An 18674-nucleotide genomic window follows, 5' to 3' on the forward strand; every position below is an offset into this window, starting at 1 on the left:
ACTAGATTTGGGGACAACTGAAGGGAAGTGCCACCCAAATCAAAATTATTGACAAGTCCTACCAGAAGTGACTGCCTTTGGAGTCTCCAGGACCCAGGCTCAACCTCGGGGCTCCCCCAGGAACCCTCATTGCTATTCTGCCACCGTGACCAAGCTGGAGGCCAACCCCCTCTCCACCAGAAGTCCTCCGAGATGTCTGGGCCTCCGACGTCCAGCTCACCTGCCATGGGACCTGGTGAGAGGAAGGCAGGTGTTCCTGTCCCCCCTCTGGGCTCACCTGCCCTGGTCTTGCCTGCTGTCTGGGTTCACTTTTCTAGCAGTGGCCGGTGGCACACACTCATCTCTCCCTCAGTGAGCTGAGCAGCTCACTAATGGCCTCCAAGTGGACAACGGCATCCAGTACAATAGTTCCATTTCCGTTCATTCCCCCAGAGCCATAGGAGGGAGGTATTTGCTTAATGTTTTGTAACAAAAAGCTCATTCAGAGGATTTCCCCCCAAAGAAACAGGCTGCTCTGAAGGTCAATGCCAGTCTCCATCACTTTCAGGACAAAAACTATTTATATCAAAGCTTTAACCACTGAGGTTTTGTTTTATTTAAGCCCTTAGGTCCAGAATTTTAGCTGGCTGGTTATTTATATATGTGCATTTAAATATGGAACATTTACACAAAAGTGTTAAAAAAAAAAGAGTGGTTATTTCAGAATAAATAAATAAACAGTGAGACAACGAGTAATTTTTAAATTTTTCCTTTGGCCTATCTGCTTTTTCATAATAAACACACATTATTTGTGACATTTTTTAAAAGTTAAAAAAAGGGATGATGAAGCACACTGTTCACGTTCCTTCAACCAGATCCTCAATAAAGATGCTAAATGCCGCGGGTCTGGGCACTGCCTCTCACTGGCCACGTCTCTGAGAGAATCCATCACCCTTTCCATTTCCCCAGCAGTCAACTTTGCAGATAATTTCAGTCCCTTATCATGTCCCAGCAAATGTGGACAGCTGCAGCAAGCATATTCTAAACTCTGTAGGAAAAGGGCCACTCAGATGGAAGCAGTGTTCTCCAATGGTACCCTGGGCTTGCTTCCCTGCCTCCCTGCCTCCCTGCCTCCCTGCCACCCCTGTTCTGGGAAGAGCCACTGTTGGGGGCCACCAAGCCCTAAGGCAAGGACCGACCTCAGAGACACCCAGCTCAGGCAGGCTCAGGGCTGCAAGGACACGGGAGGCAAAGCAGAGGTGGCTCAGATGCTCACACTGGCCTTCCTCTCCAAGACCCTTTGTGTGTGTGTGTGTCCGTGTGTGTGTGTGTGTGTGTGTGTGTGTGTGTGTGTGTGTTTGGTGGGTGGGTGGCTTAGGAACGTGCACACTGCCACTGGTGTTTCAGGACTTTGACCCCTTGACGTCTCACCCCTGCAAATAGGTAGCTAGAGAGCAGCTTCCCAAGGCCAAGTGCTGGTGTCCAGAGGGGTGTGGATGGTTTCAGGCTGCCAGGCTGCTCCTGCTGCCCTTGCCTCTGTGATGTGAACAGATCCTGGCGACACAGGATCAACACGGGACTGGGTCAGCCAGTTTCCTTGCCTTGGGTCAGCCAGCCCTGTGTCTGCCAAGCCTTAGGCCATTGCTGGTCTCTCTCCCATCTGCTTGTGTGCTCTTGGTTTGGGATTCAAGTGTAGAAGTTTTTTGGATTCTTGCTAATTTTCCTTGCACTAAACTCAGTCCATCTATTGTCCTTTATTTTTTGGGTCCCATGTCTTGATTAGGCCTTCCTGGGGGGACTTATTTGGTTCCACTCATTGAACTTGGCCTCTTTCTTTTGAAGAGCATTCTCGGAGGGGCAGGAGGAGGGGTGGAGGCACAGCTTCTGGGGACCTGTCAGCTCCATCCCTGAATTGAAAAGAACAATAGAAACCTGTGCTGTCAGAGAGAGCTCCTCAAAAGACAGATGCAGAAGTGTGGCCGTTTTCACTTGTCTCAGAAATACCAGTTCACATCTGATTGAGGTGGTCCATGAAAGATGTGTAGAGATGAGGGTGTAAAACGACTGCCACTCAGCAATTTGGGCCTGGTGTGCCACCTCTCTACTGCACATTCTTTGACTGCGAGCTCAGAATGACAAAGCCCAAAGGCAGTGGACTCGGTCTTCCTCTTCTAATGGGAGCTGTGGCATAACGAAGAAGGAACTACCGTTGGAATGTGGTTTGCTTAGTTACTCTGAGCCTCAGTATTTTCCTCTTCTACGTGGGAATAACAACCCACCTAAGACGCTGTTTGATTAAAAGTGTGAAGGCATCGGGCACACGGTTCCGTGTTTGGTTGTTTTTGAGACTGCCAGTTTATTTCCAAGGTCACCACGGGTGCTCAGGGTCAGTGGGGGGTTGGATGGGCTTGAAGAGTGAGAGAGGAGGAATGTGAAATTGAAAGTGGTGTTGTTGAAAAACTGTGACTGCCGTCAGATTTCCCTCTGAAGTTAGCACTGACAGGACACGGTAGTCACTCGAAGACTCCTTACGCTTCAGTGTGAAGCTTACAACGTCAGATCAAGAAGGTGGCATCAGTGCATCTGTGTGCATGCACCTGTGTGTGTATGTGTTCTTGGCCCTGAGCATCCACCCATGGAGCTCCCACCATTGTTCCTTAAACCTCCATGTCCCTCCTGTCCCCTTAGAGAGTCCCTGGTGGCCCATCCATTCTCCCAGGGGTCATGGAGTTTTCCTATTGCAGCCTTTGGGTGTGACTAATGCTAGACCCATCATGACCTTGACGCAGTCATCAGGCTCCTCTCTCATCCTCTGACTGCTGCAGGAATGGCCACCTTGCTCTCAATGGTGGGAGTGCCCCATAGTTTCCGACGTTTCTACTGGACTTAAACTCATAGGTTTGGGTTTGCCTCTTTCTTCAGGAACTTGGGGAAATTCCATCTGCGAGTGGGTTTGAGAACAATCTGTGTGGTACCACACCAAGTCCAAATGCTTTCCAAATTTAGCCAGAATTAGTAAATTTTAAATGGCTTCTTAGTCAAATAAAAATGACATGCCCATTTGGAGACATACAAACCTAGGTCTTTTTAATATCTGGTCCCTTGAACTCTTGTATACATCAGAGTTCCAGTGAGCGAGGATACTCTGTCCAAACATTGCCAGCTTTGTGCTGAGAGGGTGACCTGTATGGACCACAAGGGTTTTTCCCTTCTGACTTCCTCCCAGCTAGGTTTGGCCAATGAGGAGCACCAGCAGGAGACCCCAGGGAAGGAGGAGAGTGAGGGCAGGTACTATTTTTCCTGCTTCCTGCTTCTCTCCTTGTGGGGTCATCGTGAGCTGGTTGGCACCATGAAAGAAAACCACAGCTCTCTCTCCAGATTCCTGTGTCCCCGCCCCAGCTCCTTCAGCCTGAGGTGCTGCACCATCCTTTGGGGTGCCTCTGCGCACCATTTTTTAAAAATAAATTCTGCCCACTTACCCAAGCTAAATGTGCCACTATTTTCTGCTGGTACACACAACCCCAGACATTTTGACTGATTGAGAATCTTACTCCCAGGACACAACCTTGAGTCCCAGGGAAGACACCATTTCTTCCAGAAATTCTTCATAGAGAGGTCCCACCACCTGTGACCCAGCATCTGAGATGGTATAAAAATCAGACCCTAGTTGCACAGTTATTGCGATGACATCTTTACTATTCCATGACCAGTTAGGGCGTTCAAAAAAAATGGTGCTGATCATTTTTCTCTTTATTTGCATTTTTCCTCCTTATAGATGTCAATTTTCAGAAAAGGGAATGTGCTAAGCCTTAGAGCCTGGGACTAAGAATACACTTTTTGGCATTCTTAACACTTAACAAAATGAATGACTCTGTTAGTACTTTCAGTCGATTTTATTTACTTTCTTGTATGTCTGTATGAAAAGCCCCCTTTTCAAGAGTTTTTTTCCCTTTCCCTTTCTTTTCTTTTTTTTTTTTAAAAAACAGAATTGCTGTGAGCTGTCCCAAGGATCTGAAATCTGGCTGAAGGTTGCTGGTAAAATTGGTATTTTTCTTTTTAAAATGTAACTTTTCTTTAACAAAATCAATAAACCCTTGTGATACCTTTACTAGCGTTTAGATCAGCCTTTCTTTAATAACCATCAGCTTTTACCTCAGGATTCCTTGGAGTGATATTTCAATATTGTGAGGACTCGGGCCTTGATACACCTACCCTGTTCTGAAAAGTGCACTGGTCCCCAGGCACCACCTATACTAGTAGACACATGTCGGGCTGGGATGAAGGCTCACCTGGCAGTAGCATCCTTCACAGATACATTTCTGGGTTGGCTGATGTGGGCTCCTGAGATGGGTACACCCGGGGCAGAGCATCCTGGAGCCCACATCAGCCAGGATATCTCAGGAGTGAGTATAAAAAATCCCACAAAGACCTGAGCCGAGCTGTAACTTTGGGTACAAGGAATGCCCAAACTGCTGTAGAATGTGTTTGTTCACAATAGGGAGGAGAATGGAAGGAAACAGCATTACTGCATTCATTTATGCCACAAATATTTACTGAGTATCTACTACGTGCCAGCCAATGTCCTAGGGCTACATAACAGTGACCGTAACAGGCCAATTTTCTGCCTGCATGAAGCTCATATTATGGGGAACCTGTCTGCCTAAAAATTTACAGTTTGATCCCCCAACAACCCTGGTGATACGGGTGAAAGGCTTCCATCGGTGAGAAAACAGAAAGTGAGAGTCACCACTATCTCTGAAGTTGTATTCTTCCCCAGGAGCCAATTCCCTCCCAGTGGTCACGGTAGGGGCACAGTCTGACATCTAGACATGTCATTTCCCCTGTGTGTGTGGACAGGTTGGCCTCAGGACCCAAACTGCACGATGTACTTTTCACCCCAGAACTGTTGCATCAGCAGAAGCCATGTCTGCCTGAAGGACCAAATGGCTGGGCCTAATGAGAAGCGTGTACTCCATCCCTTGAACCAGGTTTTGGTAGCCACAAAACGATGGGAAAACTCCTGGCTCCAACCACAGCTCTGCCACTGACCTTGTCCCTTACCCTTTTCATCTTAACTTTGGCCATAATATTACTCCCTTGCAAAGCTTGTACAACTATTCATAAAACAGCATATGTGGAAGCACTGAGCTCATTGTCTGGCAAGTATAGTTGCTCAATAAATATTACTTGAATTGGAATCGGAAAAATTGAAGCAGAGGCAGTGAGCCTAATTCCTGAGCCTAGAACTTCATCTGGCTCATTGATTTGGCCTTAAGCAATTGATTTTATATGCCAGGGCACACGTCAGGATGGCGCAGGAGACACGATTTAGCAGTCTGGGTTTATCTGATGTGGATGTGACCTGTGATTGAAATGAGGAGCGTTTCCACCTGGGGCACCCGAAAGCTTTATAAATGGACAGCTCAGCACACACACCTGTGGACTGAATCTCAGTGACAACCTCCTTGATGGACCCCTCCCACCCCACCTCAAGAACTCAAGCACCTGCTCACCTCTGCTGCCTTCGCCACACTTAAGATGACAGCTGGATGCCTTCAGGGAACAGGGAGCTCAGTACCTTCGAAGATATCCCTATTTAGATCGAGGAACAGGGCCATCAGGAGCAACCTCCCTGGTAATTTGTTCAGGTGTCAGAGAGGATGGTGGTGATGATGCCAGTGGGGCTCCCAGCCAAGGCCGTGAACTTCATTGTCTTGATGCAAAAAAACAGGTGGTGCTACTGCTGGGTCAGCCATGAGTGGGCAAAGGGACCACTTCTTTGGAAAGAAGGTTGCTCCCTCTTTCCCAATGCGGAAGCAGATAGAAAACAGGCCCAGCCACACAATCCTTCAGGCAGACTGGAAAGGGGAGTGAGTCTTATCCACAGCTTTGGAGCCTGGGAGTCAGTGCCAGAAAGGAGACAGGTGGCCAAAATGAGTCATCATGGAAGTGTGCTGGAGGTGGGTGTAGGGAGCTGAGGAAAGGGGATGAAATAAGGAAGAGTGGGTAAGGGTGGGTGAGGATACCAGGGGCAGGCCCTGTACCTGGAAATGGGATGTGCCTGTCTGCCCCAGGCAGTAGGCAAGGCAAACGTCTGGCCACCGACCTGCAGAATAGGCATGGTGGCCATACAGGCTGGAGTGGGTCACCCTGAGCTCCTGAGTGGAAGTCCCTAGACATCTTCTCATGGAGATTGCATGCAGCTTGGAGGCTAGTCTGTTCACGGGCCCTGGCTGACAAGGCAATAGGGCCGGGCAGATCTGACAGGTCACCACACAGTGTAGGCCTGAGGGTCCTGTGAGCTGTGGGCTTTGGTGAAGACCTGACCACCTAAGGAAGTCCAGGGGCCCACTCTCTGGGCCTGGCTGGCAGCTGGTGGTACATCTCCCATCTTCCAGTGTCAGCCTGCCCATTCATGAACCCAGAGGACTGATGTCTCACGCTGGCTAGCGACCAGGCAGTGTGCTCGGATGGACTCTGACACCTACATGGCTGGTGGGTTTGGGAAAGTCTATGGCAAGTGACGTGTAAATGGGTAGTTGTTGCAGACTCATCATTTATCTACTGACTGAGGCTGTAACAAGATGAGATTCCCTCCCTCCTTTGGCACCTTGAGGAGCCAGCGGGAGGTCTGCTCCTCACTCAGCTTGAGCAAAGCAGGGATCTGAAGCAATTACTCAGATTACCTAGGCAAAAATCCCACCATGCAGCTATTGAGATGGGAACAATGCAAGTGGCACTTTCCCTTTAAAAAACCCAACCTTCTCTATTTCAGTTGCTTTTTATAAAACAGAACCCCAGACCTATTGTGTTAAAGTAACTTTTGATGTTGACTCAGCTGGGCTTTCATTGTGCTCCCCCAGGATTTCATATCAGCTCCAGCCTTCCCCGCCCCTCCCAGGGTGATTGCAGCATTGAGTTAAAATTGAACAGATTAGTAAATAGATTTCCATTTTTGTGCGACACAATAAACAGCATTGGAGAGAACACATGAAAGGATGGCTGGATAAAAAAACTAATCAGTCTAATCAGGAGTGGAGTCTCCTTGATGAAAGCGAAGGAGTGAGAGCTGACATCTGGAGGAGAGGAGTGGCTGCAGCTGCTCCGGCCCCCACTGGGAAACACTGGGTCACCCCTCCGTGAGCTGTGGTTCTCGTGGGTCCCTGCTCCTCCCTGAGCTGACAAGCAGCAAACTCTGATGACCTGTCCCCAGCAGACCATGTCCACACTGACCTTGAACCCATGTCACCATCCTGGTCCTGGGTGATTTCCACCGGCACAACTGGCCCCCACTTTGGGCCTTGGGAGTGTCTTTCCCACACCCCAGTGTGACTTAACTGATAATCAGCAGAGAGCAATTTTCAGTTTTGGATGACAGCGTGGGAGGCCACATCAGTGGACTTCTCTGTGTCCATGTCAAACCCCAACACGGGGGTAATCCTTACATTGCAAGCAGGTGGCAGGGTGCCAGCTTCACCCTTCCTAGGCACAGTGGATCCTGGGATGGCAGAGGGACTGACCCCAGGCTCATCTGCTCATTGGGTTCTTACCCAGGCTGGGTTGGGGTAGGATGGGCTCAGGGCTTGAGTGGGCAAAACCTGCAGGGTTACATGGGTCTAAAGATAAATAGGAAGGTGGTGGGCAGGCGGGAACAGACAGCAGGCTTGCCTGCTGATTATACAAGTGTGACCCTGAGGATCATAATGAGGACTTGAGCCAATGTCAGCAACTCCCCCATCCCAGCGTTTGCCAACATTTCCCTCACGTCATGCCCTCATGACACACAAGACTCATCCTAGACTCCTTCCAGCTTGCAACTTCACAGACTGCATTGGTTGACTTTATTTCCAGCATCTTTTCATTTGCTAATTCCGGAGGAGCCCATTTTCCAGTACAAAAATTACAAATCCTTTTACTACTGTGATCAAATTAAACTCATTATGACAATCGCCAGCCCAAGGCAAGCATTTACTCTCTTTAACTCACAAGGCCTCCTAAGAAATTGGAAAGGATGTCATGGCTCCGGAGTCAGATGCTCAGTCTGAGCAGGTGTGCCTGACTCCCTCGTGACCTCCCCACCTGCGTGGCCAGCAGAGAACAGACAGGATGCTGCGTCAACATGGTGACAGGAGAACATGGTTCCATTGTATCTTCCTAGAATCACCAACTCTCAGTCAAGGTGAAGTGGAATCAGGCCATTGGAAAAGGAGTGTCTCTTCACATGGCAGATGGAGCTTCTTGTCCTCACAGACTCCGATTCTGAGGAAGAACAGAGGGAATCAGTAGAGAGGGAGACCCCATCCTGGCTCTTGGGTTCACTCACAGGCTTTGTCCAAGTCCCAGGCCTCCTGTTTTGCATTCCCAGCTCCCCTGTGGGAGTCATTTCCCGTCTATTGTTGGCAAGTCACTCTGACAATTGTCAACCAGACGGGTGTCTAACAAGGAAGTAAGCAGAGCAGAGCAGATTAGAGCAGTCCTGGGAATGGCCTGTTTGTCACATGGAAAAACAACTCCATCACTCCCACCCTAAACATTTATTCCAATACCTTTTGCCCACATGGGGTCAGGTCAAGGCCAAGATGCCAGAGCTGGCAAATGTCTGTGAAAAGGGAGTCATGCATTTCACTCACATACTGAGCATCCACAGTGCACCAGACTTGACCAACAGCAACCCTTGGATGCCACTTGGGGGATGAGGGGTCATCCAAAATCTCCTTCCTGGGCTCCTTGCCTTCTGGCCCTTGGCAAGAATTCTGTGTAGAATTTGATTTGCTTCCTGATGGAAATGAACCTGAGGCCTTAGTGAAATAAATTAATAAGCATATACTTGATACTTGCAACACACTTTTTCCTGTCATCTGGCCTCTGCCTGGGCCTGGCCTGGGCCACAAAGATTGAGGTGGCTTTAAGATGACATTTGCCTGTCCTCATTCCAGGGAGGCACTGGCCGAACTAAAATTTCACTGGCAGGGCAGGCTCCCTGGAACTGTGAACGATGGTCTTGCTATATCTGTCACCCCTCTGCCCTCTACCCCTATTTTATGGCCTGAATCTGGCCATCATCACCCTCACTCCAGATTCTCTCTGTGTCCTTCAGAGTAACTGCAGGCTCCAGCTAAGGGGACCAGGAAAGCTCTTCCTCTCCAAGAGATGGTAAAATCCAACTCACACAAGACTCATCAGCAATAACTGACTCCTCAGCCTCAACTTCCTACTTGGGCAATGGAAAAGGCAGACCAGGTAGAAGCCAGGGCTCAGACCTGCCCGTACATCTGGGTGGCTGTGGAAGTCCACACCCACCACGCAGCTCCTGCTGCTGCTAGCCAGCTGCGGATAGAACATCTGATGCTTCTCTCCCTCCAGCAGCAGGCTCTGAGATGAATATTCAAGTGCCTGCAGATGAGCCCATCAGCTGTTAAGCTTCTGTCTCCTAGACTAGGTATGGCTGGTCTGCCTGTGAGGCCTTCTGGCTACAGCCCTGTGCCCTGCCTCCCACAGGGATGAGTCCCTGAACCACCCCTCCTGCATGTCTTACCCAGCACAGACTGGGAGTGCTGGCCCTCTTCTGGGTCCTGGTGGCCCCTCTTCTGGAGCTGGACTCCACTTTCAGGCCCTTCCAGTATATGCTTAGCAAGTGAAAATGGTCTTCTATCCTATAATGAGCCCAAGAACTCTGGAAGCTGCCCCTCACCCCTCCTCATCCCATCCACTTTGGACCAGAATCCTTAAAAACCAAGGCTGAACTTGAATTTGCCCGTGTCCCCGAATAAATGATTAGCCATCTCCACACTTTTCAAAGACCCAGTCCTGACTCAGAGGTTTCCTTGAGCTCTGAGCATCTGTGCAGGACCCCACTCAGTTCCCACTTCACAATCCCCCATCCAACTCACACCTGCTCTGAGCTAGGGCTGTGTCACATCAAACCTCAGGAACATCCCTCTCTATTTGCTAAATCATCCCCTGGCACTTTCATTTAGGAACACCTGCATTGCTAGAGTGGGTAGAAAGGCAAGCCAGGAGATGAGGCCACGCAGAGAAGCAGGGAAAGCTTGGGGCTGGGAGAGGGAATGCACCAAATGAACTCTTAGTGTGGGTTTGTTAAGCGATAGCCTTACAAGTAGACACAGAGGGAGGAAAGGTCAAGTGGAGGTAGAGAGTGCCCAGAGCACAGCTGCACAGGGAGTCGGCAGACATGGGAAGGAAATGGGAGGACGGGAGGCAGAGCAAGCTCACCTTGCCTACGTAGAGCAGGGTTTGTTGTGAACTGAGTGTTGGGGAGCTTTCTCAAACAAGCAGTGGTGCTAGGGCACATGGCCCCAGCAAGTGAGGCTGGGCCATGGTGACACCTCAGCTTCTTCATTCCAGGTTGGGCCCTCACTTCCCCTCATCTTTAAATGCTGAAACATAACCCTGCTTCCAACTCCTTTGGCCTAAGCTTTGGCCTCTCAAGGGTCCAGAGCCTTCACTCCTGTTCCGCTACTGGCCCGAGAAGCTACTGATCTAGTGCTTCTGCAACAGAAAGTAGCCATCCAAGAAACGTGGAAATGAAGTTACATTTTAGATTTTGAGAACTAATGAGGTTTAAAGAATGAAAAACTTAGGAGAATAAGAGTTCCTGTCTATGAAGCCAGGACCTGCGCTAAGTGCATTGTAGGTATCATCTCATTTGTCTACACAACCCGAGTATTCTTGTCTCTGTTTTATGGATGAGGAGATGGAGATTTGGAGAGTTCAGAGACCTGTCCACAGTCATATGACTTGCCCAAGATTGCACAATTAATATGTGGTAAAGTCACGGTTGAAACCCAAGCCTGTCTGATTCTAAAGCCTGGGCTGATGACCTCTCCATTGTTTGCTTCCAAGCACCTGACTGGGGCCATCTCCCCCAGGCATCTTTGTGGCACCATGTCCCCCCACGATCCCAGCAGCCAAAGGTAGGGTGGTCCCACCCCCAAATCAGCCCCACAGTAGGCTCACTTGAGACTAAACAAACAACAAACAAATGAGAAGGATCTCAGCTATAGAAATCGTATTAATCATACTCCTTGTATCATAGCTCATGTTCATAAAAAGTCTGTGCAAGGCCTTCCATTGTTTTATGAGGTTTTTTTCCACTTCAACCCCACTCCTCACTCCCAATCCATTTCCTTCCCTAGGTATTCACTCCAGTGTATTTGATATACAGCCTAACGTAATCATGGATCCTAGTTAAAATCCAATATTGTTTTGTGGTGTGAATGTGTTTTTAATTTACACTAATGGTATTGTCCTATAAATCTTGTTCTGTTTCTTTTTTCCCCACTCTGCAGTGTGTTTTTAAGATTTATGCCTGTTGCTCTTCACATAGCTAGTCCATTGCTTCAGATGCATCCACCATCTCATTCTTATCCATTCTGCCAGCTCCAACGGACCAACAACAATGCTAGGAGGGTCATCTGGCACAGGTGTCTCATGCATCTGTTCAGGAATGTCTCAAGCTCTATACTCAGGAGAGGATTGCTGGATCAGAGACTTTCTGCAAACGTAATTTCATGAAATATTTTCATAACACCTCTCAGAATGCCTCTACCAATTTACGTGATCACCCGCAAGGGTTCCCACCTCTCCATCTGTTCTCCAACACTTGCTTTCATTTATCTTTTCAATGGTGTAACTCCCTTGAGATTGGTTGCCTCCCAAGGTGGGGAAGGGGGGCTCTTAAGAGCCCAGGGCTGAGCCAGTCTCCAACCTCAAGATAACAGCTCCTCCTTGGCTGCTGGCATCAAGAACTGTCTACACACTGACCCTGCCATTCCCTGCCCTGTGGCATCTGTGACCCGCCCTCTTTCTCTGTCTGTTCTGCTTATCTAGCCCTGTCCATTCAGAGTCACCCATCAGCATCAGCTAGAACTCAGAATCAGTTGGACTTTCTGGTGCTCTTGTGACTGGGGATGTGTCCACCATATCAGTCTTCCTCTCAGCCCTTGTTAAGTTGGCTCCAACATAGCTGGGCTTCTTCAGTACCAGTGCTTCAGGGACAGATTTACTGCTACCTCAGTTTCCCTAGTCTTCTCAATCTCAGTTACTTATTCTCCACCTTCCCCTCCACGCACACATACCAGCCTGCCTAGGTAGAAATCTCAGCATTCTCCCCTCGACCAATGATTATTTGCATGAGTAGCAGAGTAACTTGCTTTTCACTGTGGTAGCAAAACATCTCCCTAAATTTTCTTTTAGGGAGGGGGGGGCACTCAGAGGAAGAAATAGTGTTCCTTCACCCTCCACCCCATCCCTTGGAAGCAGGGAACACTCCTTTGTGTTTCTAAGGTTGGGTTTCATCTTGATTTGCCATCAAGCTTTAGGGAAGTGAGATAAGTCATCTGTGTTTCTGAATTTGACAAAGGAAATGGTCTGATGCTGACAGACACTCGAGGACTGATGAGTTGGTCCTGAGAAATAACTCAGACATCTAGGAAGGAATCGTGTATAAGAGGAAGAGACAGCAAAGAAGCTGGTCTTTAGAAAAAGAATAGATGAAGCAGAACAAAGCAGAGACACCATGAAGAATCTGAGAGCAGAAACAGATATGGACAGAATTGCTGTTTGACACCTGTATGGCTACCTACTGTAAAAACAAAATGAAACAAAATAGAAAAACCACTGTGTAGCAAACAGCCAGAAAACCTGGGTGTCATAAGACAAGTATTTATTTAGCCTACGTATCTTTTGATCTGCTGGGATTGGCTGCTCTAGGCTGGGCTTAGCTAGTCAGTTCCACTGGTCTCAGCCAGGCTCACCACTACCTCTGTGGCTGGCTTGGAACTGACTGATCTAGGTTAAGCTGAGTTGGTGGTGGCTCAGTTTCACATGTCTCTCATTTTCCTCCAGGGACTAATGGACTAGCCCAGGCATGCTGTTCTTGGGACAAAGGCAAAGTGCAATATAGTGGGTCCAGTCATGCATCCGAAACATTGGTCAACATGATGCTTGCCATGATTTCATTGGCCGGTGCATGGAAATAAGGCAGAAGATCTGAGGCCATTGATGCACTCTACCATGCACTCAAAACTTTCAGTTCCTGTGGGGCCTAAGTGTACTCCCTTTCGTTTATTGGGGTGGGTTTTCTTTTCCTTACAACCAGACAATTCCCAGGCAAAGTGAGACTTCGGGCTATAGCTTAGGTGACCAGCTTAATTTCTCCTTTGCATCTTTTTTAGGCCAGAGGACACGAGGCCAGAAAACTGGACTCTTGATAAGGAGAAAGTGATGAATTTGACCAGCCTGGGAGAAATGGCCAAGAAGGGAGAGTTGTTCCTGCAAATTTGCCCAAATCACCATATCTGAGGGAGCCTGATATAGGAGAGAGCCTGGTAACTCTACTTCTCCTGGCCAACCAATGAAATTGTCTGCAGAGGTGGAGAATGGTGAGCATAATGCAGGGCTTCCAGGTGTGGGAGTTCTCAGTATCAGTTGGAGTACCAGACAGGGAGGTCTGCAGGGGCCAGTGTGAAGGATGCCATGAGGACATTTGTCTCAGGGAAGGAGGAGGGACTGGCCTAAGGTGGACCCAAGGGTCAGAATTCAGCTGATCAAGCTGGGAGTCAGCTCCAGGCTCAAGTCCAGCAGCGGGCTGGAGTGAGAGCCAGGCACCAGGTCCTTGACGGAAGGGCAGTCACTGCGAAGGGAGGAGCAGCAAGAGAGGCTCCAGGAGCTCCAGGCTCCCACAAGTAGCTGAAGCTTTGCCTACCCAGGCATGAGAAATGGGGTAGCCTATGGTTCTCAGACACAAAGCAGCACCTGAGTCCCTTCCAGACTTGGTTCCCTCTGGTCATGACATGGAGACTTCGTGTGTGTGTGTGTGTGTGTGTGTGTGTGTGTGTGTGTGTCACTGTTATCTGAATACAACTGGGGCAAGTAGGTACTAGAGAGACAAGCATCCAGAAGCCTGAATATCCAGTCTGAGCTGCCCCTGCTGTCTGCTAATGCTGGTGTAGTTGTTGTTGGTCCCAGAGACCCCATCCCTCACAACAACTGCTCACGAGCCAGATCTTTGGGACTTTTATGGGTGATGATGTATGAACTAGAACAAGTTTGACTTTCTGATCCCCCCCTGAACTAGCAACAGAAATGAAATCAATTCTGGTAACCTGAGCAGTAGGAGAGAGCCGACAAGAGTAACGGGAAACTGTCAAGGTCATTTTCTCACCTGCACAACAGGGAAGAGAAGGAAAAAACAGCCCATAACAACACAATAATTGTGTATTGACGACTGCTACCTGGCAGGCCCTGGGCTGAATAATGGGATGTGAATGTATATGAGATATGGTCCCTGAGCTAGTCCTGGTCTTGTTGATGTTGGAGCGGGCACACATGTAACCACGTGAATAAAACAGACAATGATGGGAAAAAAGACAGAGTGTTCTTTAAGCCTAGAGATGGCAAGACCAACTTGGTCAGGGAGTAGGTATCAGCCAGTGTAAGCTAGGTTATGCTGCAGTAACAAACAACCCCCATATTTTAGAGGTTTAAAACAAAGGTTTCTTTCTCCATTGAGGTTGGCAGGGCTCTCTGTTCCACATTATCATTCTTCCTCTGGGATCCCAGTTAACTGAGCAGCTGGTATCTGGAATGTTGCTGGTTGTCATGTTACCAGGAGAGGTTGCCATGCCAGAAAGTCCCACATGGCATGCAGATGCTCAAGCCCAGAATGGACACATGTCACTCCTGCTCATGACCCATTGGCCAGAACTAGTCACCTGGCCTCAAACACGAAAGGCCTGGAAATGCCATCTCATCCTGTGCTGGGCACGTGGGAAAAAATGAAATATCTGGTGAACGATGCTCATGACCATCACAGAATGGAATAAAATACTCCACAGAGGAGGAGAACCTTGAGATAGGACTCGAAGAAGTCAGCAATCAATGAGGCAGGAATAGGAAAGGATGTTCCTGGCTCATAGGTTTCAGGGAGACATAGCAATGGGAGGCACGCTCCAGAAACCTTAAGGACAAAGCAAAGTTGGAGGGTGGTGGGTGGTGAAGGGAAATGAGAAGGGGCAACCTCAGTATGAAGCTTCTGTGAGCCTTGCTTGAGAGTTAGGAGTTTGTCCTCCAGCCATGTGCAGGCTGTGGGCATCTTTCAGCAGCACAGCGCAGGGGATGCTTGAAAGGAAAATCCCCGGGAGGATTTGGGAGAGCTATATTGGGCACTCAGCTTCCCAGGCAGAGACCTGCAGTCAGCTGGCCTCAGCCGTCATTGTCTTTGTTTCCCTGGATAAGGCTTTTTAGAACTCAGTGATATCCAGCACTAGCTAGTATTTTATAGATTTTTTTTAAAACCTGCTGTGGTGACTGGGATGCAGTTAGACTGTCTGAACTGGGATTCTTGGGGTGAATGAAATCATGTTTTGTGTGGGACTTTGGAGACAACATATGTAAATGATATCATTGATGCCAAGAATTTGGGAGTTCCCGAGGTATCCAAGGTTGTTCTCAGGGCCCCAGTTAGGACAGTACATCACCAGTCAATAGGATTTTGTGCAATAGGATTTTGTGATGGGGCTTCTGAGGACAAATGTCTCTGACTAGATCAGCCGTGGGCAAACTACGGCCTGCGGGCCAGATCCGGCCCGTTTGAAATGAATAAAACTATTGGAAAAAAAAAAGACTGTACTCTTTTATGTAATGATGTTTACTTTGAATTTATATTAGTTCACACAAACACTCCATCCATGCTTTTGTTCCAGCCCTCCGGTCCAGTTTAAGAACCCATTGTGGCCCTCGAGTCAAAAAGTTTGCCCACCCCTGGACTAGATGTATAGCTGCATTTTTTTTTTTTAGGTAAATATACTAGGTAAGTTTTAGTCTGATGTTTAACACATAGGATAAAAGTCACCACTGTATTTTTAGTTTGTGTATATGTATGTTTTAGCACATAGCCTGACACATAATTTGTAGAATGAATAACATTTGGTGTTTTCTCTAATTTCTTTTTTATAGTATAACTAGAGGCCCAGTGCACAAAAATTTGTGCACTCGGTAGGGGGGCCCTCAGCCTGGCCTGTGCCCTCTTGCAGTCTGCGACCCCTCGGAGGATGTCCACCTGCTGGCCTAGACCTGCTCCCTGGGGGATCGGGCCCAAGCTGACAGTCAGACAGCCCTCTGGCAGCCTGGGAGCCCTCAGGGAATGTCCACTTGCCAGCAGGGAGCAGACCTAAGCTTCAGTCGGACATCCTTAGTGCTGCTGAGCAGGCAGGAGAGGCTCCCACCACCACCACTGTACTGGCAGCTGGCAGCCTGGCTTGTGGTGGAGCAGAGCTCCCCCTGTGGGAGTGCACTTACCACCAGGGGGCAGCTCCTGCATTGAGCATCTTCCCCCTGGTGGTCAGTGTGTGTCATAGTGACCAGTCATTCCCAGTTATTCTGCTGTTAGGGTCAGTTTTCATATTACCCTTTTATTATATAGGATAGAGGCCTGGTGCATGGATGAGGGCCGGCTGGTTAGCCCTGAAGGGTGTCCCGGATCAGGGTGGGGGTCCCGCTGGGGTGCCTGGCCAGCCTGGGTGAGGGGCTGATGGCTGTTTGCAGCTGCTCTCTGAAGTCCCCAAAGACCTTCTCATTGCAAAAGCCATTGGACACTTTTTAGCCTTATCTTACTGGAGATCAAAGTGCATCTAACATCACGGCTTACTCCATCCTTCTTAAAACCCCCTCCCTCCTTGAAAGAAGCCACTCTCTCCTTCTGATGCCAGGACTAGCAGGTTAAATGTGGCTGTGGTGAAGGCAGATGGCTGGATCTAGCCTCTCTCTCTTTTGCCCCAATAGGTACTGACTCTGTGGTCTTAGAATATCTATCTCTGGGTGGGGCTATAGCTGCCCCAGACAGAGCCAGGTCAGAGTCCAGTGGCTTCTCCTTTATTGCTGATTTGGACCAAGCTCACACAGGCCTGTGCCAGCTATTGACAGTGTCTGTCCCTGGAGGAGGGAAGAGCAAAGGTGAAAGGGTCAGGTACGGGGGTTAGCTGTAGGGCCAGGTCGGAGACTGGGTGAGTCAGGGAGCCCAGGGGGACTAGGGTGAGAGCTGGGATGGCCAAAGGGCCCCTGCTTCTGTAGGACCTTGAAGTCAGAGTTGCTGATGATGGTTTCTTGGAGGGAAGGAATCTCTGCAAAAAGCACATAGTCTGCTCCTGGGGGTGGAAACCAATGCAGGTATGGGATACAGGGGTTAATAGGGTGAGGTAGTGTTGGCTGGGATGGTTGAGGATGGGAGAGCCTTTCTGCCTGGCTTTCTGACTACAGACCCTGGAATGGACCCCTGTTCCAGGTAACCCCTTCACCACAAGGCCTCCCTCCTCGTCGCCGGGTCTCCTCAGTCTCAAAGAAAGTCTCATGTTCCTCCCAACGCCGGTCACAGGCTGCACAGAGGAAATTTGACTCAAAGCAGTAGCAGCAACAGCCTTTGACCCTGCAGGGATGGCACCCGGTAGCTGCATGGTTTTCATGGCTGTGTTTGCAGCGACATTGGGCTCTCCAGGCCTTGGGGTTAAAGGTGGCCCGCCTCTTGAGCCAGAACTCACCCAGCTCCTCTGGGCTTGATGGTATAAAGCAGAACATGAGGCAGCGGCACTGATTCACATTGCAAGGCACGGATATGTCTGATATGATCTGGTGCTCTCTCAACAAGTGTCCACAAAAGCACTTGATTCATCTCCAATTCGGAAACAGTTCCATAGATAGTGGGGGCAACGCCAACCAATGTAGAGACCTGTCTGGGTGGCCTTCAGGGCTGCATTCTTCTCCCATTGGAAAGGATTGTTCACATGAGCACCAAACTTTTCTCTTTGCATTGCCTCAGGCACTTCCACCAGCTCTGCCTGCTTAGCAAGGACCACTGGACTGGCTGTATCACTTTTGGGCTTTGGCTTGGCTTTTGCAAGTCCTTGGGTCAGGATCTTGCCTGAAGCTGGGCGTGGGAAGTGTTAGCCTCGAGAGAGGGCAGGCTCTTGGTTGTGGATGAAACCCGGCTGCAGAGCGCTGTGGGCTGACCGGAGACTTGAATGCCTGCAGAAATTCCCGGAGGAGCTCTAGCCAGGTCTGGGGAATGGTGGGAGGAGGAGGAACGAAGGGAACCAGGGCGGGTGGGGAGACTTGATTGAAGCCTCTGGAACCCAGGCCAGAGGAGAAGGGATCCGTCACCAGGGCAACTGGAACGCCTCATAGTCAGCGTCAAAGGCAGCCTGATCACCTCGGGTGGGTGAGGTCCCCTGCGAGGGGTGCGTTGTGCCTGGAGCGGGTGGCAGGGTCCCTCTGAGAGGCTCGGGTAGGCTTTGCGGGTGTCTGTGGGGACATCGTGCGCGTCTGGGTCTGCGAGGGTCTCTGCAGGGTTCCTAAGAGATGCCTGCGGGCGGCCAGTGGGGTCTGCGAGCCTCTCTATAGCTGCATTTTTAAGTTGCCATCTCCCATCTCTCTAGATCAGTGGTCAGCAAACTGCGGCTTGCGAGCCACATGCGGCTCTTTGGCCCCTTGAGTGTGGCTCTTCCACAAAATACCACGTGCGGGCGCGCATATACAGTGCAATTGAAACTTCGTGGCCCATGCGCAGAAGTCGGTATTTTGTGGAAGAGCCACACTCAAGGGGCCAAAGAGACGCATGTGGCTCGCGAGCCGCAGTTTGCCGACCACTGCTCTAGATAATTCCTCTGTAATATACAGGGAAG

At 49.4% G+C, this 18674-nt stretch overlaps 1 protein-coding gene across 1 annotated transcript; it reads right to left on the reverse strand.

Moving 5' to 3' along the window:
• Positions 1-16962: 16962 nt before the first annotated feature.
• On the reverse strand, positions 16963-17930 carry LOC308515577 (protein FAM221B-like; the record flags this gene model as incomplete). Its single annotated transcript, XM_081086087.1, is given in 3 exon segments — positions 16963-17144; positions 17295-17660; positions 17663-17930. Coding segments are annotated over 3 exon segments (816 nt in total), but the record flags the coding sequence as incomplete, so codon positions are not given.
• Between the last annotated feature and the right edge of the window lie 744 nt (positions 17931-18674).

This window comes from Myotis nattereri, assembly GCF_964212035.1.
Source record: "Myotis nattereri genome assembly, chromosome: 3".
Lineage (NCBI taxonomy): Eukaryota > Metazoa > Chordata > Mammalia > Chiroptera > Vespertilionidae > Myotis > Myotis nattereri.